Genomic DNA, 27707 nt, shown 5'->3' on the forward strand with positions numbered 1-27707 from the left:
CCGCTCTGTGATTTTCATGCTTCCTTTCCTGGTGATTTTCAACCTATCACGGGACCACGCTTGAATTCACTGAGCTTCTAGGAGTGACCCATTCTTTCACAAAAGTTTGTAGAAGCGTCTGCCTAGGTGCTTGATTTAATAAACCTGTGGCCACTGAAAGATTGGAACACCTGAATTCAAAGATTAGGAGGGGTGTCCCAATACTTTTGGCAATATAGTGTGTGTGTGTGTGTGTGTGTGTGTGTGTGTGTGTGTGTGTGTGTGTGTGTGTGTGTGTGTGATATTACTGTGTATATAAAACCTAAATCTTTTTTTATTTATTTTTATTTTTTTACAAAAAATAAATAAGAAATATTTTAAATTCTGCACATTTCGAGGAAAATTAGTTACATTAATTGAGACGGTGGTCATATCATTTTGGATGCTCATCAGGTTAAAGCAAATATAAACACTTTATCAAATCAACACTAACTGTTATCGTGGTAATATCATTTGTAATGAAAGGATTAAAGAATTAAATTTAAAAAATGCTAAAAAGAATTTTAACTCTTAAGATTGGGTGTACTGTAAATATCCTAAATTATATGGTATACACGTATATATATATATATATATATATATATATATATATATATATATATATATATATATATATATATATGCACACACACACAATTTTGACAATCAATAGTTGCATAATTTTATTAACTTAAGGATTAAATCATTTTATTTCAATCTCTGATAACTATTTGGAAATATTAGAAAATTGTGATTAGTATAAAGTGACATATACTGACCTTTAAAGATGCTTTGAATCATCAGGAAGCATAAGGCCACTCTTTTGACTGTCATCGCTGTTTTTCTCTCCTCTCTTCTTGCGAACTCAGTGCATCACTGTTCTGTTCCACATTTCTCCTAATTTCCCCCTAAAGACCCTCCTCCTCCATTCTGAACTCTGTTGATAGTGGTGAATGAGTGTGGTGCAGAACGGTTAGTTGAGGTCAAGCACATCTCCTCTCAGCTTTCTGAAGGACATAGCGGTCTGTGTGGTTTGTAATGAGCGTGCGTCTATTATCATCAGCGCTGACACATTCAGTTAAATGTCACTCTTCATGAGGGAACCTGCTCCTTCTTATGGCCACAGGAATTGCACCATCACTGGCCACATGCTGATTATGACTATTTTTGGCTGCTGTTTATGAAAGCTGCCAAACTGCTGTGAATACACCCATCTTTCATTTCCGCTGATGGGAAATCTATAAAACAAAAAATCCTTTGTGTTATCGGTGTCATTTTGTTTACATGTCACGTATGATTAAAGTTGGCTACTAATAACATTAAATTCATAGCCTTACCTTTTTGGAGGTGTAGATCTCGTCTACATATTTCTGATGCACAGAAGAATAACCAACTTTTAATAAAACAAAATTAAGTATTAAGTTCCTTTCCAAAAATGTCACATTAGAATCATTCTTAATACAAACAAACAATAAAAAAATGTCTTTATAATGTCATGACAAAAAGAGTACAAAACTAAATAAATGAACGTACAAGCGAGTGACACATCTAGTGGATGGTGAGTTAACCCAGTTTGGAAATGACAGATAAGAGTTCTCTGCCCTATCACCCTCCTTACACACCCCTCACATACACACACACACACTAACACAGCAACCCCTCCCAACAACGCACACACCCTCACTCAACTCATCCGGAAACCTCCACTGAGATGAGAACCCATTTCCTCCACCTGATCTCTGCACATGTGAAACCGCAGAGAAACAAAAGCAATGTGCTGCTGTGAACATATGCACTGCTTTTATTCAAATGTACAAAACAGACACCATTGAAGAGCCATATGAAGAGCTCATGAGCACAGTACAGAAAATGTGCAGTTCTACCGTCTGAGATGTTTGGCTATGTTCTGAATTTAAAACTAGTGAATACTGCAAAGTACACACTCAATATTTTTAAGCATGTGAAACAGTGTGCTAAAGGTTTTAAAAAGTAGTATGCACCATTGTTACAGCATTACATGCAAGATAACTGGACACTGAAATGAAAAGCTTTTTAGCCTCATTATGCATAGAAATGTTGTGTAAAAGGTTTTGGTAGTCAGATAATAATAATTTAAAAAAGTTGAAATAAACATGTTAAAAATCGCAGCTGATCTAACATCGGGCTCATTCATCACACTGGCCATGGATGGACACAAAAGTTCAAATTTCAGATATTTTCTGTTATATACTGGTAACAAGATTAAAAATACTTTCAAATGCCACTGCCATTTAAACAGCAATAGTGTTATTTAGGTATACTACAGTTTAAAAGTCAGTAAGATTTTTTTGTCTTTGAAATGAACACTTTTATTTAGCAAGGACGTATTAAATGAATGAAAGTGACAAAGATATTTATAATGTGACAAAAAAAAAATAATTTCACATAAATGCTTTTCTTTTGAACTTTCTATTCATGAATCCTGAAAAGCCCTGAAGCCACAAAACTGTGTTCAACATTGATAACATATTAAATATAACATTATACATTTTTAAAATGTATTAAAAGAGAAAATAGTTATTTCAAATTGTAATAATATTTCACAATATTAATGTTTTACTGTATTTTTGAATAAATAAATACAGTTGTGGCATTGTTATTTTTTATAATATAAAAATCGTGCCGACTCCAAACTTTTTAATAGTATATCTAGCAATAATCATATTCATCATGTAAACGAACACCCGCTAGCACCTTTGAAGGCAGAGCACAGTTACACAGAGTTTTTAACAGTGTTCTGATACATTTTAGTCACCGAACGAACAAAATCGTGCTTGCCTATAGCTATAAATATCTGCCTATATGGCTAGAAATATCTGCGTCTGAATTTTTCTCTGTGCAGTTGATTGTACCTGCACATTTCCAGCGGTGCTCTCTGACTTCTTAAAAACTTAGCTCAGCACTGAATATTTCACAAGCCCAGGGTTACGGCACAACTGTGATGAAAGACAAACACATACAAATGTATAATTCACAAAAACACTATTGTGCCAGACATACAGGAAAAGCAACCCAAACCTGGTAAGGTTTAAATTAGCTCTGACTGGCAGCATCAGCTTTCAAAACCTTTAAAAACTAGCTCCTCACAGCAATTGTGCTCATGCAGAAACAAATGTACTCCTTCAGGAGGCATATCATGGAAAACAGGATTTTTTTCAGCTCTTAAGAAGTAAAAGATTTTCACTTTTCCTTCCCTACCTTTTTTCCTCATATAATATATATATATATATATCATTTGCTTCATTCTAAGGGATCAAGAGAGAGCGATTTAAAAATGCTCCTAAAAAACTCAATTATGACCTTGACTACCATTCTGAAATGTCATTTCCTATCTACCTTTTTTCTTCATTAAAATATTCTTTAGCTAGGAAACATGTCACGTCATGGAAGTAAAAATAGGTTATGAAAGTCATTTAATGACTTAAAAAAAGAAAACAATAAACTTGTTCAATTCTAAGGGTCAGAGAAAGAGTTAAAAATGGTCATGAAAAACATAATTATCAGTGTTTGGGTGAAAGAAACCTTGACTAAAGGCCCGTTCACACCAAGGACAGTAATTATAACAATAAAGATATAGTTTCTATAATAAAGATATATTTTAAAAATCGTTTTAAATGTAAAATAATAGCACCACAACATAATGACAGGAATGATTTTGTTGGAATCACTTTCAGAATTATTTTTTCTATCCGATGAACGATAAAAAAATTGAGGGCCAATCTTCTTTAAAGCGCTCAAGTATTTAAAGCGGCAGATTACAAAACTGCAGTGTGTGTAACTGGTCCTACTTGGCCCACTCCGAGCAGGATTCGAATTGCAGTCTCCGATGTGGGACCGGGCACACTAACAAGGGTCTGCTAGCGACTCTTTCGAATGCCTTTTGAGTCCAGGGGAGTGAGGTTCACATGCAAAGGTCTAACTGTCCGTAACGTGTTTATAATAAACAGTAATCTAATATAGTTGATGTTATAGTCATCTTTATCGTCCTTGATGTGAACGGCCCTTAACATCCTAATATTACTTTTAAGGGGGGAAAAAATACTGCTAAAAACTGTATAATATTCCCCTTGTTTATAGAAACCTCATATGATAACACAGAGGCAGCAGGAGCGTGTGTGTTTTTTGGGCAGCTCCGGCTCCTCATGAGGTGTCTCCATGGTTGAGCCCTGCTCTTGACTCCGCCCATCACACAAAGAGTGGGAGGAGTCAGATGAGATTGACTGGAGACGCCCACACACAAGCTCAGCAGCGTTCCCGTCAGTGGTAGACATGTCCGTCACTGTCCTCTCTCTCAGGGACATATCATCATCATCCTCATCAATCAGCACCACGTCTGCTTTAACGTCCACCTGGATGCACGGAACGGTCTGAACATCCTCCGAGCTCTCCAGGTTACTAGAGTCGATGAAACCCATGAGAGACGACTTGTCCATGTCCAGTGACGCGTCGATTAGACTGTCCTCGGCCTCGTGCTGCAGATATTGCATCTCTTTCAGATTTTGGAGATTGGAAACGCTCCATACATTACATGTCTGTTCATTCACAGCATTTTCTAGAACACCGTTCACTGCGACTTCTGTCGGATTTGCTTTTCTTCCATCATCAGTCGTGACCTCTAAGGTCAGTTCGGGCTCCAATATGGTCTTCTGCGGGTCCCTGAAAAGCGTCCCAGCCTTTTGAGAATTGTTCATCATACACTTTCGCTTCTTCACACAAGTTGTCTTTCCAACAGAGCCTAGGACAGTGAAAAAGAGGACGCATATTGCTATACATCTTAAATAATGCAAAAGTCACTGTTACGATATCAAGGCACTTATGCAGTTGATAGGAAGTTCACAATTTTGCATGTGTTGCGATGTAATTGCTTTGTCAAAAGAAACAGGGGGCCCCATCATGCAATGCAGCACAAGACACAACGCAAGTGTTTTTTGCTAGTTTCAGCCCGCACAGTTATCATTTTCACGTTGTTTAAATAGGAAATTCACTTTTGCGCATCTGTTCGCCTATGGGTGTGCTGGTCTAAACACGAGGTGTGTTCAGGTGCATTATTAGCGCATTGCAATTTTGAGGTGACTGACCAACAAAACTGGTCTAAAGTCAATAGCACAGTATTTTTTTGTGTTATTTAAAGAGCACATTAGTAATATGCAGCTATAGGAGGGTGCACAATGCACGTACACTTCTTATTAGAAACAGGGAAGCGCAGCAGCACACAAACATAGAACATAGAATAGAAAAATAAAAAGTATTACCATGTCAAAGATTATTATTTTGTACATAAAGATAAAAGTGCCTACGTCATAATGGATAGTCATTGCATTGTCAAAATACCTATTTGCAGTAATGAAAAATTTAATTGACTACATATTTAACCAATCGTGCCAATACGCACATGTATTTAAACTGATTTGTTGGGTTGAGGGTGTTTATATTCCGCCATGTAAATAGTAAATTAAAGGTAATGGGAGATGAGATTCTGATTGGTTTATTGCATGTTATGCTCAAAACACACCCCATGACTCATTAAGAGACTAGGTACAAATCTTTAAGACCATACGTGAGCATTTTTTGTACTTGCAAAAGTGGATTTGGACACGCCCTTAGTGCACCTGCGCCATGTGCTTCAGAGAATGTGCTTTGAACGTTAAAATATGGCCCTGAAAGAGTCTCCATAATATCCTGATCTACTGTAAAAATTGTAGGAAAACAAATTGCTGCCTTAAATACAATCAACTTGGATAACTAAGTTATTTCAACTTAAATTACATTAAACTGACATACAGTGAATAATGACTTGAATCTCATTTAACTTAAAAAAATTTTTATTTTGACGAGAAATGTAAAAACATATATGTTGTCAATTTATTGATCATATCATGTATAATGACAACTAGTATCTATAGATATGGCTTGATTGATATCCCTTCTTTAATCGGTTTAAGATATGTTTTTCATCCATAAATCATATGTTCAAGCACTTCTTTTTAACAAGCCACACAATTTGAGGAAACATTCATATCTGGGATGAGTTATACAGTATGTTGAGTTTGTGTTATGTTTAGCTTAACAGTGGTTCACTCAAATCACTGAGCAATAGTAAAAGTTACGATTAGCAAACAATTCTTTTTTTATTTGTCATGAATTTTGAATGAACAATCTGTCTGTTTATACCTTTCAATAATTTGGGATCATAAGATTGAATGTTTTTGAAAGAATCCTCTTATGCCCATCAAGGCTGCATTTGTTTGATTAAAAATACAGGGAAAAATTAAATATTGTGAAATAGTATTAACATTTCAAATATCTGATTTCTATATGCATATATTTTAAAGAGTAATTTATTCCTGTGATGTTAAAGCTTATTTTTCAGTATCATTACTCCAGTCTTTTTATCAATTTTGAAAACAACTGCTTCATATTTTTGTGGAAAGCATGAGACATTTTATCTATCTATCTATCTATCTATCTATCTATCTATCTATCTATCTATCTATCTATCTATCTATCTATCTATCTATCTATCTATCTATCTATCTATCTATCTATCTATCTATCTATCTATCTATCTATCCTGAATGAGATGTTTTTGTTAAATTAAAGTGTCCTGAGATCCTTCTCTACTCACCAGAGTTAGCGTTGTCTTTGGTGACCATGGCAAGCCCTTTCTAACACACCTCGGAGAGCGCTGGTCCAAGAGAGAGATCACATCTGTAACGTCAAGGAAAAAGAAAAAGAAATAAGATCTCCTCTAAATCCTCTACAGATTCAGGATTACCACAAAGTAATTAACCTCTTGCTCTTCCTCTACCACACTAATACCTCAACATCCATTTCTTTACTTTTAGTATCCACAGATTCAGCACCGTTAATGCCCCAGATGTTGCAAACAAACAAACAAAAAAAAAACATATACCCACAGATGCACTAAGACACTTTATGATATTGAGAGAAAAGAAAGATGAAGAAACAGCAGTGGATAAGGGAATGAAAATTGGAGGTGGGCAGTTTTTTCCCCGGCACTCTCCACAGGATGAATACAGACATGAAGCCTTTAAAAGCAGCAAAAATAACTCAAAGTTCCCAGGAGACTTCAAGGCATTTTCAGAGGAAGAAAGACATTCTATCCGGCGCGGCCGTCACTCGTGAGGAACACAAAAAAAACCCAGACACATCTGCATATCAAGAGTCACAAACAATACAGCACAAACTACAGAAACGATCCTACTTCTCTTAGAAATAAGATAGTAAAGTTTTACCAAAGCTTATTAGACAATATTGAACTTACACTTTCATTATTTTCTTCTTTGATCACACACAGAAGCTTTTCTGCTCACCGCTCCAAACACACTGATTACACATGACTGCACATTACACACGACAGAATCAGGCCTTTATGAATTAATGATGTCGATATGAGCAGTCAAGAATTCACTCTTATAACAGATATTATTTTATCTTGTCTAAGTCTATATATATTGTATGTACGTATGTATGTGTGTATACATATATATGTGTGTGCGCATATATGTACAGTAATATATATATATATATATATATATATATATATATATATATATATATATATATATATATATATATATATATATATATATATATATATATATATATATATCAGGGTATATGCAGGAATCCTGAAGTTAATTTCAATACCTTTTTAAGACTTTTTAAAGCCGTGATAAGACTTTTTAATACTTTATCACCTTTTAATACTTTTCAAGACCCCGCGGATACCCTGTATATACTGTACATATACACATATACTGCTATATACATATACATATATACACATGCATATGTAATACACACACACACACACTATCTCAAATGTTTCTAAGAATGTTTAAATCCAGAGAAATAAGCAATTTTAACCGGGACATGTAATATCGATATATCACTGAGCTTTTTATTTACATTATGACAATATATAATGCTTGACAGATGTTTATAAAAAAATACATCAATTTAGTCTGAACAAAATATAAATGGTATATAAAATAAATATAAATAGTTTAGTAACTTGTTTTAAATAGACTGTATTACTTAGTGATCATAGACATTCAACTAAGTGTCTTTAAGTCAACTTACTTGCAGTTGGTCAAAGTTAAAACAAGCTCGTCATTTGAGTCTTTGTTTTTCCACAATTGTCCTCGCTTTTTGCGGAGAGATTCATGAACATATCTGGTCATAAGGTAAACAGAACCTGGCAAATGTCTCTGGGAGTCGAAGACTGTGTGAGTTTTAAAGGAGACGTGAGAAGTGTAAAAGCCAGAATGAAAGAGGCACGCCACAGTTACACCTGCCACTACAGCTAAACATGCGCTAAAATGATACATATTCCAGCTTTTTTCCAAAACATGTAAAGAGGAATACTGTTTATGGTGTCCTCATAGTTATTTTATGATACATTTTTGCTCGTTTCTTCTTTCTGTTGATGTTTTTTGATCGTGATTATAGAGGAGAACGCAGCGCTTTATCGCCCTCTAGTGTCTGGGAATATCAACAGCAAAAATTGCCAACGTAACCACAACCTGACAAGATGCACATTATTAATTATTAACTTTTAGTATATTAAATAACTAAATGAAATGTTATAATGATAAAAAATTATATTTTTTATAATAATAAAATTATATGTTTATATATAAAATGATATATGACACTAATTAAAGTAGCCTATAAGTATTAAAACTAATAATATAAATAAAATTATGGAATTTATGCTGCCTTCACGTGCTATCGGCATTATCGTAAATATAGTTTCCTAGTTTCAAATTTGGTCATGAATGTGCTCTCAAGTCACAATTTGAATGCTTGTAATCACTTCAGAAGTGGGAAGCTTAGGAAATTTCCAATAGCACGAGAAGGTAGCAGTAGCCTAATAAATTGTGTTTGATATTACTGTATTATTTCAATAATAATTGTTAATATTAATAATAAGGTAATACATTGGTAATATTGTATTAACTCTAATAAATAAATAAAAATAACTAGGCTATAGAAATTAATTTAAGTAGACCGTTTATTACATTTGTGTTCGGTAGGCTAGCCCAGGGCCGCTAGCCTATTAAATCTGACATCATCACTCAGGTGTCAATCATCTGATCAATTAAACCGCATCGATCGCAGCTGCTCGCGCGCTTAAAGCGGCACACTGTGACCTAAGGAGTTTTGACTCGCTTTTCCCTTCAGTCATGTGTTTAGCGCTGCTGAGCATCGCTTCAGGAATCCTTCTGCTACTGAGAGGTCAGATGAAAGTCTCACATTTAACTTTAGTGTAATATTTTCCTCCTCCGCCGATTTAGGCGACTCGTCCAGATATCGAGAAACTAGGGCAGCAATAGGTGGCGGTGTTCGTCGCTGCATACGAAATTACAAACGAATAGCAAACTATATTCCTCCTGTTAGAATAAACCACTTTATTTTCACTTTCATAGACAATTTAGTATTTATTTCAAGACTCTCTGATTGTATCTTTATAGTTTGCATTCTTGCAGGCACTGCCTTAATTTGCATGCATCGAAATACAAACTTCTTTCTCTACAATTTGAAGCTGCCTTTGCTTTTAATTTGACCAACAAAAAAGATGCTTTTTTGTATAGGCTATATAGAGCCTATAGACCCACATTTATGTTTTTATTTTTACTTCATCTATTCAGACACATCATGAACACAGAAAATCATGGAAATGGTTTAAAATGGTTCAATCATCCTGAACAAAGCCTCACTTGTATTGTCCGTGTTAGATGAAATCTGTTTCCCGTTTATTTCCGATGGAAACTAAACCAAAATCTTACTGAAAGCTCACTTTTTGAGATATTAGGCTCAAATGTGCGATACAGCCAGTAGTATATTCCTGCACAACCGGAGGCTGCAGTTTCAGGACCCTCGCAGTTTTAGAGTTAAATATGTTTTGTTAGATTTCATTTAAAATGGCATGCATAATACGCATACAATTCTATACCTTCAATTTAAGTTTATTTTTTTACACTTTTCACTAAAGCAATTTACCAACTTTCTTCCTTAAAGAGCCCAAGCTGAGTCTATGCCCCATAAGCATTCAAGACTTACAACTGTCGAAGTTGCAAATTTCACTTTCAGGTCTATGCTCAAAAAGTGAGTAAATGGATAACTATTGCATAAATATAATTTAGTAGCAAAAATCCCCTAAAAATACAATATTTACTCAAACATTATCAAACTAGAATACAGTGCACTAATTTTATTAAAATTAAAAAGAAAATTGGTCATTTGACCGCTGCGCAAAGGGCACAGAAGAGTTAAATGATTTCTTCCCAACAAAACTACAATGATTAAATTGTGCTAATAGGCTACATCTTGGTAGTTTTTGTTGTAATGCTTTGAATTTAAAATGAGTGCATTACAGTAATTGATGTTGTGCTGTCTCTTCTCTAGCTGAATGTGTTCTGGCTGCAGAGGCTTCTGAACATGTTCCCCTGCGCTGCAGATTGGGCTTCACACCCTGTAAGGATGGATCAGAGTGTGTGCTCTACAGCCATGTGTGTGATGGTGAGACTGACTGTCCTGACGGCTCAGACGAAGATGAATGTGCCTCTGTCTGCGGCATAGGTATGTTTTTATACACTTGTTACAAACATTTTTATTTAATTCTCAAATTATTTTCCAGAATGCAGGGTTAATAAAATATAACAATACATCAATATAACATGAATAATTGGTATCTGCTGACAGAAGCAGTTATTTTCACCATCAGCTGACAATTGTTTAAAAACAGTCAATGATCAGGGCCGATTATATACTGTAACTCAAAAGGGGGTGGAAACTTGTAAGACTGCAACTTATACTTTTTGTGAAAAAAATGATGTATTGATTTTAGGGATGTTGAATTTAGACCGACAATGTGTTTAACTGTTTTAAGTCTTATCCGGCTCTATTTGAACCTATGAATCCCTATGGATAAGTCCCAGCGTTCATAATCTGTCCATTTTAAAATTTAAAACGATTCAAACAAACAGCGTTTTGACGCTCATGAATATGACGTGACTGATTGCCATGCAAAAAAATGCATGAACATTGAAAGGTGTCTTGTAATCGCTCAAGTTTATAGTTCAAATTATACAGGCATGTTTGCTTAAATTTGTCATGAGTTTCTTTTAAACTACCTTGTGTGCATTTGAGTTGTAGCTCTACAAACATTTGTTTTATTTGTGTATTTATATCTGAACATAAATAGTCATTGAATATTATTTTGGTTTTTTTCTAGGTTTTTTCTTTAATAAAATCAAACTAGCCATTTAAGCAGATATCATTTCTGAATAATCTGCTGTATCTGCAGAAAAATGTAGTATCAGTGCATTTAAAGTAGATGCCAAGGCAACATCTCATTTTCATTTTAGTATTTTTTGATATACTAAAACGACTAAAACTGAAATGGAAAGTAATCAAATAAAATTACTAACTTTCAAATTGAAATGAAGACAGAACACATTAAAACAATTCTAAACTACATTATCTCAATACTAAAATAACACCATGGAGACTTTATTCTCTGGCCTTGTTCACATTTTTTGGTTGAAGTCTAACCACTTTTTAAATTCATATAGATGTATAGAATTGTAGTGTAGTCTGTTGTTTAAGTCTATATAATGATGCACTTACATCAGAAGTAACTAATTACAGAATAGGTTTTCCCTTTACTTTTTCAGAGGGAAAGTAATTAAATTACAGTAATGCGTTACATCAACTATCGCCATTTGTTGTAGGCTTAGAAGAATGATTTAACAGAGCACTATTTCCATCTGTTCTCAGGTCAGTTTCAATGTGCACATGGTAAGAAGTGCATTGAAAGACGGCAGATGTGTGACGGTGTGGCTCAGTGTCAGGATCGCTCGGATGAAGTTGACTGCTTTAAGCAGGAGGATTGCGCTCATCGTTGTGACAAAACCCGCTGCATCCCAGAATCCTTTGTGTGTGATGGAGACTCCGACTGTGTGGACGGCAGTGACGAGGCCAGCTGTGGTAGGGGTTTTATGTATTACTGGATTATAGACTTGATTAGAGGTGTAAAATCATCTGTGTAGGTTTAGAAAGAGCTTAAAAGAATACATGCTTCATATATTTAAGCATGCACTTATGTATATTGATCGAGCATAACATTAAGCAATGAGCACCTTCCTAATATTGTGTTTATTAGGAAATAATAAACACCCTTTTGCTGCAAAAACAGCCCTGACCCGTCAAGGCATGGACTCCATTAGACCCCTGAAGGTGTGCTGTGGTATCTGGCACCAAGATGTTAACAGCAGGTTCTGTAAGTTGAGGTGGGGCCTCCATGGATCTAACTCTGATCAACACAATTGGGTTGAGATCTGGGGAATTTGGAGGCCAAGTCAACACCTCAAACTTGTGCTCCTCAAACCATTCCTGAACCATTCTTGGTAGCAGGGCTGGTTGTCCTGCTGATAGAGGCCACAGCCACCAGGGAATACAGTTTCCATGAAAGGGTGTACATGGTTTGCAACAATGCTTCGGATGGCAGGACCCAAGGTTTCCCAGCAGAACTTTGCCCAATGCATCACACGTACTCCAACTTGTTTTCCCACAGTGCATCCTAGTGCAATGTGTTCCCCAGTAAGAGAAAAACATGATTCATTAGACCAGGCCACCTCCTTCCATTGCTCAGTGGTCTAGCTCTGATGTTCACAGGCCCAGTGTTTGGCCCCTGACTGGTCTGTGGCTATGCAGCCCAATACACAAAACTGCAATGCACTGTTTCCTGATGCCTTTCTATCAGAACCAGCATTAACTTCTTGAGCCATTTGAGCTACAGTAGCTCGTCTGTTTGATCGGACCACATGTGCCAGCCTTCACTCCCCACATGCATCAATGAGCCTCGGCCGCCCATGACCCTGTCGCCAGTTCACCACTGTTCCTTCCTTGGAGCACTTTTGATAGATACTGACCACTGCAGACTGGAAACACCCCACAAGAGCTGCAGTTTTGGAGATGCTCCTCAGACCCAGTCATATAGCATCACAATTTGACGCTTGTCAAACTTGCTCAAATCCTTGCGCTTGCCGATTTTTCCTTCTAACACCAACTTTTAAGGGGGATGTTCACTTACTGCCTTATATAGCCCATCCACTAACGGGTGCCATGAAGAGAATTGGTATACTTCACCTGTTGGATCATAACATTATGCCTGATCTATATATCTATTTACATCACAAGGTTATTGGTGCTGATGTTAACTGCTAAAAAAACAATTCACCTTGACCCTGAAAACACTTTTTTTTTTTTTTCAAATTAATCTGGGTGGGTAGCAACTTAAACCAGCTTCATCCAACAGGCCTAAAGACTTCTAGTTTGTACTTGAGTTTTTTTTCCTCATGATTTCTCATTCTCAGACTTTATACTTCTCAATTCTGGTGTTCTACAGTATCTTGCAATTCTGGCTTTTATAGAATTTGAGAAATCTGCATTTGCAAGTTATAAACTCCAAATTGCAAATAGTCAGAATTGCGAGGCTTTTTGAAAGATGGAACCTCTTATACCTTTTTATTTTGGTCTGTGGTGGAAACTACAATTTCCAAAAAACATGCTTTTTTTTTTTCTCTTGCCGGCTCCAAAATTAACCCTGAAGATGGCATCAAGGAGGAAGACAATACAGTGGAGGAAGTTGCAGAAAACATTCCTGCAACTAAAGGACCCCTGCGCTGTTCTATCGGCTCTAAGTTATGTAGAGACGGGATGGACTGTGTACTGTATAATCACCTGTGTGACGGAGAGTTGGACTGTAAGGACGGATCTGATGAAGAAGAGTGCTCTGTGCAGTGTGAATCTGGTGCGTAAACCACATGGTAACATTCATTCATGGACTTTTACAGTACATTCCTGCTTGAGTGTTGGTGTTCTGTCCATCTGTTCTCAGGTCAGTTTCAATGTGCACATGGTAAGAAGTGCATTGAACGACGGCAGGTGTGTGACGGTGTGGCTCAGTGTCAGGATCGCTCAGATGAAGTCGACTGCTTAAAGCAGGAGGACTGCGCTCATCGTTGTGACAAAACACGCTGCATCCCAGAATCCTTCGTGTGTGATGGAGACTCCGACTGTGCGGACGGCAGCGACGAGGCCAGCTGTGGTAGGGGTTTAAATCTTTCTTGAGGCAGCAACTTTGGTTGACTTTTTTTTTTTTTTTTTTTTTTTTTTTTGTGGGTGTGGGGTTAAAATTGTCAATTGCTCATTGAAATTAAGTTTTCGTTCACCTGAAATAAGGGAAAATATACACATTTTAGATAAACTAATTTGCCATAGCCATTTCAAGGTTTGTTTTCTCTAGCTGCCAGGCGCTGTTGTCATGCGGATGAGCGGCCAGAACGCATTTTGTTTTCTATTTTGGGTGAAAATGGGGTCTCGTATGTGGTCCCAAAGTAAAGAACAAACTGTTTTTTTTGGGAACAGAAATTAATCAATCAAACTCTAACTGGACTAAACTGTTTCTGGACTAAATGTTGCTTTGGCAACTAACTGAGAAATTGAAGTGAAAATATAATGCATTTAAAGGAATCTAATCTAACTATTACTAAAATGTAAAGTTAAAATTAACTGCAAATATACAAATCAAAGCGCATTAAATATGAAATGCTATAATGGTAAACTAATACTATAATAAGATACTAAATTAACAACTGCTACATTATGCATGTTTCTGCAAGTCTGAGATCAGCTTTACAATAAAGCATGGTTATGAAAGTAAACATCCCATGATTTATTTTATTTTTCCTTACTTGAATTTAAGGTATACTTCACTGCTGGAAAATTAATGTTTATTTATGTATTGGTTCTAATTCTAAACCGAAACTCAAATGAGCACGGGCTTTCATTCACGGCCGCAGATCACTCATGTTTTAAATCCCCTTTCACGTCATGTCCTATAGGTGAGGAGAGCTGCAGCAGTGCTGATTGGCGGTGCAGCAGCGGTCAGTGCGTGTCGGTCGGTATGCGCTGCGATGGACACCCAGACTGCAGAGATCATTCTGATGAGGAGGACTGCGCTGAACCTCCGCCGTGCAGCACACAACGCCGCTGTCCCAAGAGCCAGGAGTGTCTGCTGGACGAGTGGATGTGTGATGGAGAGATGGACTGCAAGGATGGCACAGATGAGAAGGTGTGCATTTAAATGACCAAAAACACACTAAAGGAACACTGCACATGAAAATGATTGGGATCTCAACCATCTGACTGACTTTCTCACGTGCAACAGAACTGTAAGGAGATTCCAGTGCAGTGTGGGGAGTTTCAGTGGCCGTGCTCCTCTAAAACGCAGTGCATTCCACAAACCTGGCGCTGTGACGGCTCTGAAGACTGCAAGGATGGGAGCGACGAATCTGGTTGTGAGTTTCTACAGTTATTATACTGGAACAGGCGGAGCCCAGCTCCTTCCCCAATGCAAGAGAATTCCCAAATGCTTTAAACATTAGAAATGAGTCGACATAATCACTATTTTTCTATTCTACTCCATTTACTTTAATACACATTCCTGTTCTTATTGTGAACAATTAATTTAACAGTTCTCCTACCACTTGTCATAGATACCTTTAACAATTATTAATGGCTGATCAATGGCATTTATTTCAAAGCTTTGGGAGAGTCACTCCATTTAATGAGCGTCTGGTCTGTGTTTTAACAGGTCCGAGTGTGTCCTGTCTTCCTCATCTGTTCCAGTGTGGTAGTTCGGAGTGTGTGGACCTGTCTCAGCTCTGTAATGGGGTTACTAACTGTCCGGATGGTTCTGATGAGGGCGGAAGCTGCCAGACAGACAAATGCTCTGAACAGTCAAAGTGTGCACAGGATTGTCACAGCACACCTACAGGGACGGTACAACTTCCTCTTTCTGTCCTAATATTATAAAATGTCTGAATATTAAAAGCTACCAGGCTCATAGTTTGCGTAACAAAATAGAAATGCAATAGTTATAAAATGTTGGTGTGTAAGTTTTAAAATGTTTTTTAAAAGTCTTTTATGCTCACCAAGGCTGCAATTATTTTTATAAAGACAGTAAACAATATAAAACATAACTAATATTAATTTAAAAAAAAACTGAATTCTCATCTTTTTTGTGGAAATTAAAAAAAAATTAGGATTATTTTAATAAATTGGAAAAGAACATTTGTAATACTTTTTTAACGTTATAAATATCTATTTAATACATCCTCTCTGAATAAAATTATTTAAATGTATAAAAAAACATCAGGTGTTGCCATCATACAACCTAAATTTGGGTAGGAAAGTTTCAATGAAATTTAAAAAGCAGAAAGATAATTTGGCTGATCTTACAAAATAGTTATATTCAGCATGCCCCAATCTGCCCTCAGGTCGTTTCATGCATAATTTGGTGTATCGTAAATTATATTTTGTGTCCTGAATGTCTGTTAAATGCAGAGTAAGACGATTGAAATTCACCAGTTTACTACTTGCCATTTTCACGAATAACAGGCAAATTACTAAATTAGGAAATGTTAATGAAATCACAGTGAAATGGGACTGCTTGTCTGACAGTATTGCACATTTATTGACACTAAAGCCCTTTTTTTGACAGTCAGTCCAAACTAGAATGACATTTGACATATCGACATAGAATTTATACGCTAAAGCTAAAAGACTGTTGGCATTTGCAGAATTATTAATAATTGGCATTTCCATCAGGTACATCAGTTAACACGACCTTTTTTCGCATAAAAAAAAATAAAAATCCTTGGCTTGAAATCTGGCTGATGTTGACCAGTTAGTGGCACTGTCCTCAGACTGGTTGTTTTCAGGTCATGTGCTTGGTTTCAATATAGCACAGCAATATCAAGATGCAACCTCTCACTTTGGTGCTTGGTCTCTTATTGCTTACTAATATTATTTTGTGCCTCCTTTTACTGTTATTTTCTATAGCGCTGTTGGTGCAGGATTGGCTACAAGCCTGTAGATGATGGTCTGGTGTGTGTGGATGTAGATGAGTGTGTGGACCATCCAGGTGTCTGTTCACACTATTGTAACAACACTCAGGGCTCATTTGTGTGCTTCTGTAGTCAAGGTTATGTTCTGGAACCTGATGGTCGCAGCTGCAAAATAACAGGTATGTTATGAGCAAAAGTTTAATGCACTTTTTTTCTGGTGCAATACAGGCATGCACAGTGTGGCATGCACACTGAGGAAAAAAGGTGTAAAACTATGCATGTGCAACTAACATTTTAAATATGGTTGTTTTACCTAATTGGATGCATATTTAATTCACCTAGTGTTATCTAAAAAAATAAAACTATTTAGCATTTCAAAGAGGTTAAATTGCCTAATTAAAAGATTCTTGTTGCACAAATGAAAGCATTGTGGGCTAGAATATTCCACATTAGTGATGCATACTGTATATATAAGCAGATGTAATGGGTTGTGAGTACTGCATGTATACACGGTAAACGTACTGTAGAAATGCAGTAGTAGATGTTCAATGGGATAAAGGAGACTGGGTTTGAAAGTAAATTTGTTTGTTTTTTTAAACCACTAGATGGCAAACGCATCACAGCACTTATCTAAACATCTGCTTTTCACTAGTGATCCTTCAACAGTTTTATTAGTGCCTTAAGTTAGGACTAAGTGCACAATTAACTGTAAATAGTTGGCTGACTTAAATTTCTTGATGTGACATGGTTAATCATTTAAGTTGGGTGTCCACCATATTTATAATACATTTACAAATGATATGAATCATCATAGTCATTAATACTGTAAATATACTGCATATTAGTAATTTCAGAAACTCCTCTTGACTTTTTTCTGTATTTTTAATGATAACTGAGTTTGAGTAATTTTTTTTATTTATCAAAAACCGTAAACCTCAAACTTTCTGAAGTCATTGTTTTGAACATGTAAAACATAACTTGTGCTAAAGTATTTGAAGGCCTATCAATACTGGATACCACCTCATACATTTATACAATATTCTTAAACCAAACAAATGTGTTGCTCCATCAGTGTTAAATAAAAAGTAATTAATTATACATAAAGTAATGAAAAGCAAATTTTCCTTAAGGTGTTTCTTTAGCCCTGTTGTACCCCTATGGTAGTATGCTATTCCAAAAATAGTACATGTGGGAAAGGTCACTAATACAAAGCAAACACACTGTGGTGCACTCCAGTATATTCATTCACCTTCAATTCTGTCTCAGGTGAGCCGTACCTGCTGGCATCAGTGCAGTCTGAGGTCTTTCTGCTGGGTCTGAGGAGCTCCAGTCTGGACGTTCTCGTCTCGTCAGAAAAGCATTTTGTCCTGTCACTCGACTATGACTGGCAGAAGCAGAAAGTGTATTGGATCAACCTCAACACTGACAACATAAAATGGCTGTCACTGGATCAGAAAAGCAAAGGGACCATTATTAAAGGTCAGTAGTTACCTATGAATAAAAGTATTAAAAATATATATTTTTCTGAAACTGAATAAACAACTATTATGAGACACTTTAACCAATAAAATAAAAATTTGACAAATGTTGGGGTTACTAAACTGCAGAAAAAATAAGTAGATTAAAGCTAAATATAAAATAGGAATACTATAATAGTATGTAAATGGTAAAAATAATACAGTTAAAGGTGATACAATAAGTTCCAATGAGTAACATTTGTCATTTTTAAATCCACTTAGTCATTCAAGGTTTCTACACAGACATTTTGGTTCAAAATTTGTACTAAACTAATTTTTAAATGACATGGGCATTAAATTCAGACATTTATGATACTGCCTGACCATGACTCAACAGGTCATGTTTCATTGAAACGCACAATGTTTAAATATGGCTGGTTTTTTGGAGTTCATGTTTTTGATGTCACAGACTTACTTGCTCTTAAATTTGCATTTCTATCTTTGTCAGGTATCAATGCACACAGTCTGGCAGTAGATTGGGTTGCGAGAAACCTCTACTGGGCCGATGGCGTCAAAGGTCAAATCAATGCAGTGGGACTGGAAAATGATGCCAGCAAAACCACAGATCGTGTGACAATCCTGGGTGAAGATCTTGGGGAGCTTCGCTCAATCGCTCTGCTGCCACAGAAAGGGTGAGTAAACATTTGTCGTCATTCTTGGTTTTCAGATTTATTTTTGCCACACATTATTAAATCAATTAACATCAAGCAACCAGACATTCTGCCTGCTGCTTGGTTTGGATCATGATTGCATAATGTTTCTGGCATGTTTGGCAGCTGTATATGATTTACAGAGCTGCCAGTGAGCACTAATGTTTCAGTCAATGTTTAACATAAAATATTGTGTGTATGTATATTAGTTACACTTTCATATTTGGGAATCACTGATTGGGAAAGTCTTATGTAAGCTGACCCTGATGTCATCCTTTCAGAATAATGTTCTGGTCAGAAACTGGGGACGAGGCTCAGATAGAAAGAGCAGGGATGGACGGCTCAGACAGACGTGTGCTGGTCAGTCACTCTCTCCGGTGGCCGGTCAGTCTGACTGTGGACAACATTCATCAGAGACTCTACTGGACGGATGAGAAACTCAAGTGTATAGGCTCGGCCAATATTGATGGAGGAGATATTAAGGTAGTGGTTGTGTCCACAATGCATTTTGAGGACTGTTGCATTTAAAAAAAAAAGTATAATAGAGCAAAATGGTAGCTTCTAACAGGCTCTGCTAGTACCTGAATGTTTATAGTTGTGTACTTTGTTTTTGGATGAACAATCCTGTCCATCAATCAATTTTCTGTTGATACACAACTCAAGTACTTGAGTAATTGTTCATTAGGAGATCTGCACTTTTACTCAAGTGTACATAAACTTAACTTAAGTACATTAAAAATCAGGTACTTTTACTAAAGTGAAATTGAATGGGTAAGAAGTACTGATCAATGTTTATTCATTTATTCTAGCCAGCACTACTTGGACTAGTCCTTGTTAACTGCACTAGGAAAAGTTTATGTAATCTGCAAATTAGCAAACTTGTATTACCAAAAAATGATTACACGCCATCAAAACATTAAACTTCAATAATACTCAATTAAAGTTGCTGATAATGTAAGTGTGAATAAGGGAAATGTACCATATAGAATGGTGTTAAAATTAGGGAAAATGTAGTAAGATTGTAAGAGGAACTTTATGCAAACATTCTAGTTGATATTATCTGAAGCTGCTACAGATGGAGAGGCAAATGCAGACATGTCCACCTTCAAACATTTAATTGGGCTTAAACGGCCTTGGTTTCATAAATATCAAAGGAACCTGAATATGATTTTCGTTTATAATCACTACTAAAATTGTGACAATCATTGAATCTGAGTTGATTCAAGAACAGCCATTATCAGATTTGCCAGTGACTTGTTCTTTTTTTTTTTTTCTTTGAACCATTTCAACGTGTTTATTGGAATGAATTGGCTCGTTCACAAATCGAACACCGTTCTCTTGCTTCTCAGATCGAGTGGTTATTTCTTCAGTTCAGATGGAGAAATTAAATGCTTTGACATGTAAAGGTCACTTCAGATTAGGGTCCAATTCTCACTATTAACCAACTGTGGTTTTTGCCTAAAAATCATAATTACTGCTTATTAATATTTTGAAAGGTAGTTGTAATTAAGTTTAGGAATTAGGAAGCTCATGCAGAATACAGCTTTAATATTTGCTTTAAGTACTAATAAACAGCCAATATGCTAGTAATATGCATGCTAAAAAGCAACTAAATAGTGAGAATTGGACCCTAAACTAAAGTGTTACTCAAAGTTAATATACTTTGGAATTTAATAAAATGTATAGATACTTGAAGTGTGACTACTGTCCTCTACTAGATAGATATGGGTCCTCCAAGTTGAAAATGATCAACTATTCCAGCATCTTTTTAAAACATTCAATAATTCTCCTCCTCTCTCTTCCACAATTTTGCAGCTCTTGCAGCTGATGGAGACCCCCAGTCCATTCTCGGTGTCTGTATTCAATGATAAGGTCTACTGGTCTGACACTAAAAGAGGAACCATTCAGAGAGCTCTCAAAACCACAGGCAAACAGCGCCAAGTCCTGCTCAAACGTCCTGGACAGCCATTCGGTTTGAAGGCAAGTATTTGAGCACTCAAACAAATTAAACCCAACAGATGTTTTTAAAGTGTGTATTTGCTTGCTTGAAACGTACATGTGTAATTTGTAATGAAGTTCAAATTGGGTAACTGGTGCTTGTGCCTCTACAGGTCATTCATGCTCTTTTCCAAGAGGGTGTCTCTAACCCCTGTGCTTCCCAGCACTGCTCTCACCTGTGTGTTTTAGCACCAGGGCTGAAGGCCGTTTGCAAGTGTCCATCTCAGTTGATGTTGGATGAAGATGGCCTCACCTGCTCCAAACCCAAAGACTCCTCCTTCCTGCTGTTTCTTTCTCCTGCTGCAGTCACACAGGTTTTGCCATTAATACTTGATGGTTAAAATTAGATGTTATAAGTTAATATATTAATTCATAAGTGTGGTTTATGTAATTGATCTTATAAATTCATCTTGCTGTGATTTTTGCCAAAATGTGGTGAATGACAATTGAAACAGTCTCTTTGATTCTAGCATGGTCAGGAAAAAGGTTAGTTAGGCCTGTTTGAAAGCAATATTTGAATGCATTAAGTCTGCTTCCCTGATGGATGCACGTTTTAATAAACCACATATGATCCAGTTAAGTTAATGCGCACCTGTAGTTGCACCAAATGAGAGCGCAAAAGTAATGAATTAATAAAAGAAATATATTTTAAGTCGCTGTGCCCCTGCATATGTTTGGAAACATTTTATTATTGATAATTTATGGCATGCAAGTGTAATGTAAGCATGAAATGAGACTTTATTGCATCTTTTTTGCTAAATTAATTAACTATGTGCCTGGAACACTATCCTAACCAATGGATAGAACAATGTGCCTGCCCTACATTTAACAATTCATTGCACTCGGATAAATGTTACAATATGGAAGGATATGTCACCTAGATTGTAGTCATACAGTTGGTAACGTGGATGTAGCAAACATGACTGCTTTTAAAACATCGGTAAGAATATGATAAACCACAAACCAATCAGTAATTTTGCATGTCACTCTTTTCCAGCAAAAACAATGTTTATGGATTTGAGGTACATTTTATAGCTGTATAAATTCCAGATTTTGTAAGCTAAAACTGAATTATTTAAATTCAGTGGTTCTAATAAAGTTTTAAGAGAAATCCTTGAACGTCATACATCTCAAGTCTTCTATGCAAATTCTGTATTAAACATTGTCTTTCTCTCAGATTTATTTACAGAACCGCCACAGTGGTGTGGACCTGAAAAACTGGCCTGAACATCGCCGCTTGGACCTTCCCAACATGGACAAGTCAACCATGTTAGATTTAGTGCTTCGCGACCTTACCCTGTACGTGTCCGATGGTGGTCAGCCAGTTGTGAGACTCTTCAAGATGAAGGACGCCGCGCTGGTGCCTCGTGGGAAACTTCTCCAGCTACATAAAGACTCGCTGCGCGTGTTTGCCGTGGACTGGATCACACTGAATGTGTACTGGAGCAGTGAGAAGCTTCCTGGCCTGCAGGTCACCTCACCGGATGGCAAGCACACCAGTGTGTTGATAAAGGACGATGTCGGAGCCATTGAATCCATTGCTTTGGACCCACACAGTGGACGCCTCTGCTTTTCAAACAAAGTCCAGGAAGGTCAGATGACCAGGGTGGAGTGTGCCTTTATGAATGGACAGAACAGGACAGTGGTGTGGAGTACTTCAGTGCGGCCAACCTCACTGCTCTTGACAGATGAAGGGAATAAACTGTACTGGGCTGACACTGGTAAGCTTTTTTTCTTGTATGTGTACACAAAGTACTGCTCCATTTGGAAACCATTACCATTTTAATGTTTTTGAAGTCTCTTATGCTCATCAAGCTTAAATTAAACTGTAATATTGTGAAATATTACAATTTTAAATGGTTTTGTTTTAATATACTTTTAAAATGTATTCCTGTGATTCAAAGCTGAATTTCAGCATTGATTTATGATTCATTTGATTATGCTTATTTATTTGTACTTTGAATAGTTTAATTTGTGCATTTTATTTTTGTTAACTTGTTTTTTTTTTATTGCTTTGGTTTTTGTCAATTGTTAATGTTTTACTTTTGTTTTTCCCAAAGGAATCACATTTGAGCTAGAAAGATTTTGTAATGTAGTAGTTTTTACACAGTAAGATCAGTTTACACACTTTTCCTTTTAAAATGGTCTCTTCTCTAGGTCTTGCAGTAATTGGTTCAGTTGGCATAGATGGTTCTGGATACAAGGAAATAAAGACAGAAGACGGCTTAACGGCATTTGCTTTGGTTAACAAAGTGCTTGTTTGGATTACTAAAAAAGGTACATTGGTATGGAAGAACACAACTTCCCCATACAATCTTAAGGTGTTTTTTGTTGTTTTTTTACCTGATAATCTGTCCATTGTTTAGGCTCCACTAAGTGTTGGTTCAGTGATAATGAGCATATGGGGAAGCCGTGGTTTGAAGTGGACACTGAGATCATCGATCTGAAAGCATTTGCAAAGTCAAGACAAAAAGGTGAGCGGGAAATCATTTCAAACCTGGTAAACTTCACTTAACTGTGGGCCATTGGGCATTTGTAGATGCTGTGGTACAGTGGTAGCAGATTCTTGTTTCTTTAGTCCAGACTCGAACCCGTGTCCTCTGCCTGTCATTTCCTGATCTCATTCTTCCCTCCTATTGGTCCCTCTTCTGTCCTTTCTTTCAAAGGCATAAATACATGGAAATTATGGAGCATTAATTAGTTTCCTATTTCAGGCACTAATCTCTGCTCTAATGGTAACGGAGGCTGCAGTCACCTGTGTCTTGCGTTCCCTGGAGGAATGACGTGCCACTGTGCCCATGATCACCGCCTTGTCAATGGCAAAGACTGCAGCTCAGACCCCCGCTGTCCTGAAGGCACCAAACCTTGCCTTAGTGAGGACCTCTGTCTACCTCTGGAGAAGTTCTGCAATGGTGTCGCCGACTGCCCAGATCATTCTGATGAGAACTGTGAGGAATCGCCCAACCCAACCTTAGGCTTAAATTATTATTTTTTTTACAATTTGGGAAGGGGAAAAGTTAGCTTTAAGTGTGGATTATGCTGATGCACAGGTAGTCACTGAGGTGAACGTGTATGCACCATAAATAAGAATCTCAAACCTGTGAATAATGTAAAGGTCATTTCACCCCTAAATCAAAAGAGAAAAATAGGAAATTAAATTTTGCACAATGCAAATCATAATTGTCCTAAAAATAAGCTTAACTTTTTAGGACACTTTCTTGACAATTATGCTTATGATTGTAGGTTTTCCTCATTTGCTTTAAATAATTTTATAAATTCAGAATTAATTTAATTATATACATTTACAGTACAAAAGGATTAGGGCCTTTTTTTTTTTTAAACCATCTTGAGATTAAATTTATACAAGCTTAAACTCAATTTTGAAAATGAAGTAGTGTTTTGAGAAACTAATTAAATTGAGAGTTGAAAATAGTTAGTCAATTGAGACTGTTATGTCCTATATTCATATGCAATGAACTGAGAATTTCCTTTATTTTTAGAAAAAAAAGAGTTAAATTGAGTACTCAACATTTTTTGTAAATTTCTAAACTCTATTAAAGCATGTTTATTCTCAACATTTAGTCTTTTCTCAATTTAACACTTCTCAACATTTCTTAATTCTAGTAAATGTAATCTCTCATGACTTCCCTAATCCTATTTTATAGTAATAAGAACTGCAAAACTATAGTAATGGTCTTAAAGGGTTACTTCAGCGATTAGCATATGGCTCTGTCAGTAGAAACCCTGGAGTATATTCAAATTATTGTGCTCCCAGACCGAACACGCACTGTGACTGTATGCTGCAAGCACTGTCGCGATTTACCTCAGCTCTCCTCATGACGGTGAATGTAATCTGACTCCTGCAGCGTTTGTGCCGTGACACTCGCTCAACGACTCGCTCATTATATTGAACAGACACGTTCAGTATTTAATTGTACTTTATCACTTTCCCATTGTTCCTTTTCATAAAAGGAGTTCAATTGGAGAACAGTCACAGTAAACCAGTAGTTTGCTTGGGAGTGGCCTCACAGGGCAGCGACACATTCTGGGAACTGTTCTTTCATCCCCATGAGACAAATACATTTATTTTCTCAGTCTAGAAGGCACAATTCAAAAACTTCATTTCTACTACATTAATGTCCCAGTTTAAATAGATTAATCTTCCCAGCGCTGAAGTACCCCTTTTAAGTAAGCCTATATATCAGTGCTATCCATGAACTGCTGTGTTTTATAAATTTTCATCTAGCTTCTGTTTTCATTTTAGTTCAAGTTGTCTTTTGGAAGTTATATTTATGTATTTTTTCCTAGTTAACTATAATAACCCTTTGTTTATTCTTGTTTTAACTCCTCAGGTCTCCAAGATACAAAACCAAAAACCGTTCGGATCAATCCTAAATCGTTTCGTCCAGGTTTAAGTGAGACTGTCATTCCAGAGAACGTGGAGTCTAAGGCATGTGGTGACTCACTGTGTAACGGCAAGGGTAAATGTGTGACCCAGAACGGAGCGCCCGTGTGCGTCTGTGAGGCAGGTTATGGTGGAGAGCATTGCCAGGATGGTTCAGGTGGGCTCTCACAGGGGCCGATTGTGTACGGAGGGGTTGGACTGGGTGTCGCTGTTGTCGTCCTTGGGGTTGCTGTCGGCATCATCCAAAAGAGAAAAGCCGCAAATCAGAGGTACGCTGTAATCTACTTTCATTTACTCAAAGTTAAAATCATATTGGTATTGAGGATTACAGTATGTTTGTGTTTAGGCAAGGAGCACAGGCTGTGGATGTGCAGGAAACGGGCATGAAGGAACTAGAGAGCGTACAAAAGCCATCTTCAGCAAACCCTAATGGAAAGGAGACAGAATTGTCAGAGGTAGGAAATAACGATGAAGGGGTGTAACTATATGCATTTTTCCTGGACCATCACAGTTCAGATGACATAGTCACAGGCAATCCACACTACAGTCCAGAAGAGGGCACATGCGTTAATGCAATGCTGTTTGCCAACCGCCACATAACGGAAAAGACAATCAGCACCAAACTAAAACAAGAGTTCAGATGGCACGCTATAGCTTTCTAGTAGCCTATATAGTTTCAATTAATTTGACTCTCCACAAGCTTTAAGGAAAGGAAACCGAGACTGCAGAAAACGGTATTCTGCGGGGGTTTTGCTTTAACTTTTTTTATTGTAAGTATGCAAATAAAAACAGTTAATGGTTTGTGATGTCTTACGCTTATCTATATGATCATAGAGTATTAAGTTGTTTCCACTGTTATGAGACTATCATTTATCACTGCCAATTTTTCAGTTAGTCTCAGTACAGTCCAGTGATGAGGTGTCCTGGAAATTGGATGCCTCGGGTGCTATTTTACTTGCGGTCTTCTCGTGAAAGTGAAGTAGGCTCTTTCTCCCCCTTGCTCAAATTTCCCTGATTTCTTGAAAAAGCATAATTGAACTGTGCAACCGCCATTGTCACCACGTTAATGAACTCTTTCCCTGAAAATGCTAGCATAGGCTATGAACAACACATTAATCAAACCAGCATTTTACAGCGCAGCATTTATTACTCAAATTGATTGATTGACCAATTTTAGAGTATTTTGGGGGGTACACACTGAACTGTGACTTTCGTGTATGGTTACACCCCTGATAAAATGGTAATATAACCCAAAAATTGTCATTTACTCACCCTCTTTTAATTCCAAAATCTTAATTTTTCATTTCACTGCTGATGAAAAATATTCCCATGAGTGAAGATTGTTAGAAGGTTTTGCCATGATTTCAGTCTTTGGAACTTAATTCATCTATGCCAAGACAACTGAGACTGGTACACTTCTATTTCTGTGCTCCACAGAAAAATCCATATTTTGGCTGTAAAACGCCATGAGGGTGACTGATTGACAAATGTCATTTTGGGTGAACTATTCCTTTTAATGTGAAGAGTACAAGATTTAACATTGTCTTTGTTCTGTCTTTAGGAAACCGTGGTAACGTCTGTGGACTAGCTTCATCATGTCAGCTGTAGCATCTTGGTTTCTTTGCAATAAAGTCCTGTTACAGTTTATTAACTTTGCAATCTGTAATCAAACTGTTTCATAACCATCATTCTGTACTTATTTTTTTTTTAATGGGTCCAAAGGCAAAATCATTTGAAACTTACCAACTTGGATGCCAACTGATATCTTGGTTTACCACATAAGTACAGCAGAAATTAAGTTTTGCCACAGCACCACACTGTACCTGTCAAAATGAAAGATTAAAGTCAATTTTTAAGAAACCTGTTGTGAAATGATCTCCTTGACCACAAGTTTGGGAAGGAAGATAATGGGTGGGGCTGCCTGGAAAAATTTGACCCCACCTACAATGACCATCAATTCAATAGAGGTTTAGCACTTAAAAACTGCATAGGAAGGTACAACACTAGAGGACGACTGAGACATCGACAGGTAACGATTTCGTTTCAATTTTTACTCTTAAATACTTGTAATTTGCATAAAATCCGTTAATCTTTTCTAAAATAGGATGAAGAATCTTATTTTTGTCAGCCTACTAAG

General features: G+C 36.7%; 3 protein-coding genes across 7 annotated transcripts in view; 1 reads left to right on the plus strand and 2 right to left on the minus strand.

The window, feature by feature from the left end:
• susd1 (sushi domain containing 1) overlaps positions 1–1582 on the minus strand; it is a 28326-nt gene extending 26744 nt beyond the window's left edge. For all 3 annotated transcript variants that reach the window (XM_067439558.1, XM_067439559.1, XM_067439557.1), the window contains exons 1-2: positions 1356–1582; positions 798–1256 (exon numbers count right to left, since the gene is read on the minus strand). In XM_067439558.1, coding sequence (XP_067295659.1) covers positions 798–852 — 55 coding nt within the window. In that variant the 5' untranslated portion in view covers positions 853–1256; positions 1356–1582. The remainder of the gene's footprint in view (positions 1–797; positions 1257–1355) is intronic.
• Positions 1583–1796: 214 nt separating this feature from the next.
• Positions 1797–7600, minus strand: si:ch211-12e13.12 (uncharacterized). 3 transcript variants are annotated; one of them, XM_067440288.1, is made up of 3 exons: positions 6877–7600; positions 6683–6765; positions 1797–4792 (listed from the first exon to the last, which is right to left on the minus strand). In XM_067440288.1, exons 2-3 carry the CDS (start codon positions 6708–6710, stop codon positions 4140–4142), a joined length of 681 nt encoding a protein of 226 aa, XP_067296389.1. In that variant the 5' UTR covers positions 6711–6765; positions 6877–7600; the 3' UTR covers positions 1797–4139. The 3 variants fall into 3 exon arrangements, with proteins under 3 accessions (XP_067296389.1, XP_067296390.1, XP_067296388.1); XM_067440289.1 differs by having other exon boundaries at positions 1797–2993; positions 4139–4792; positions 6683–7600; XM_067440287.1 differs by having other exon boundaries at positions 6683–7600.
• Positions 7601–9168: 1568 nt separating this feature from the next.
• Positions 9169–27217, plus strand: lrp13 (low-density lipoprotein receptor related-protein 13). The gene is made up of 21 exons (XM_067439560.1): positions 9169–9321; positions 10492–10665; positions 11866–12075; positions 13700–13900; positions 13988–14197; positions 14994–15223; positions 15320–15449; positions 15746–15933; positions 16996–17179; positions 18267–18479; positions 18966–19149; positions 19449–19650; positions 20983–21147; positions 21279–21479; positions 22343–22886; positions 23323–23442; positions 23532–23639; positions 23880–24113; positions 25518–25839; positions 25917–26025; positions 27132–27217. Exons 1-21 carry the CDS (start codon positions 9270–9272, stop codon positions 27156–27158), a joined length of 4008 nt encoding a protein of 1335 aa, XP_067295661.1. The 5' UTR covers positions 9169–9269; the 3' UTR covers positions 27159–27217.
• The last annotated feature ends 490 nt before the right edge of the window (positions 27218–27707 follow it).

This window comes from Pseudorasbora parva, chromosome 3, assembly GCF_024679245.1.
Source record: "Pseudorasbora parva isolate DD20220531a chromosome 3, ASM2467924v1, whole genome shotgun sequence".
In the NCBI taxonomy this organism is placed as follows: domain Eukaryota; kingdom Metazoa; phylum Chordata; class Actinopteri; order Cypriniformes; family Gobionidae; genus Pseudorasbora; species Pseudorasbora parva.

Excerpts from the sequence above, each read along its gene's own strand:
- si:ch211-12e13.12 (XM_067440288.1), bottom strand. The coding sequence starts at position 6,710 with ATGGTCACCAAAGACAACGCTAACTCTG. Across the intron at positions 4,793-6,682 it reads CAAAGACAACGCTAACTCTG|GCTCTGTTGGAAAGACAACT; the intron begins GTGAGTAGAGAA and ends TCACTGTCCTAG.
- lrp13 (XM_067439560.1), top strand. The coding sequence starts at position 9,270 with ATGTGTTTAGCGCTGCTGAGCATCGCTTCAGGAATCCTTCTGCTACTG. Across the intron at positions 18,480-18,965 it reads CAAAGGGACCATTATTAAAG|GTATCAATGCACACAGTCTG; the intron begins GTCAGTAGTTAC and ends TATCTTTGTCAG. Across the intron at positions 24,114-25,517 it reads AGATCATTCTGATGAGAACT|GTCTCCAAGATACAAAACCA; the intron begins GTGAGGAATCGC and ends TTAACTCCTCAG.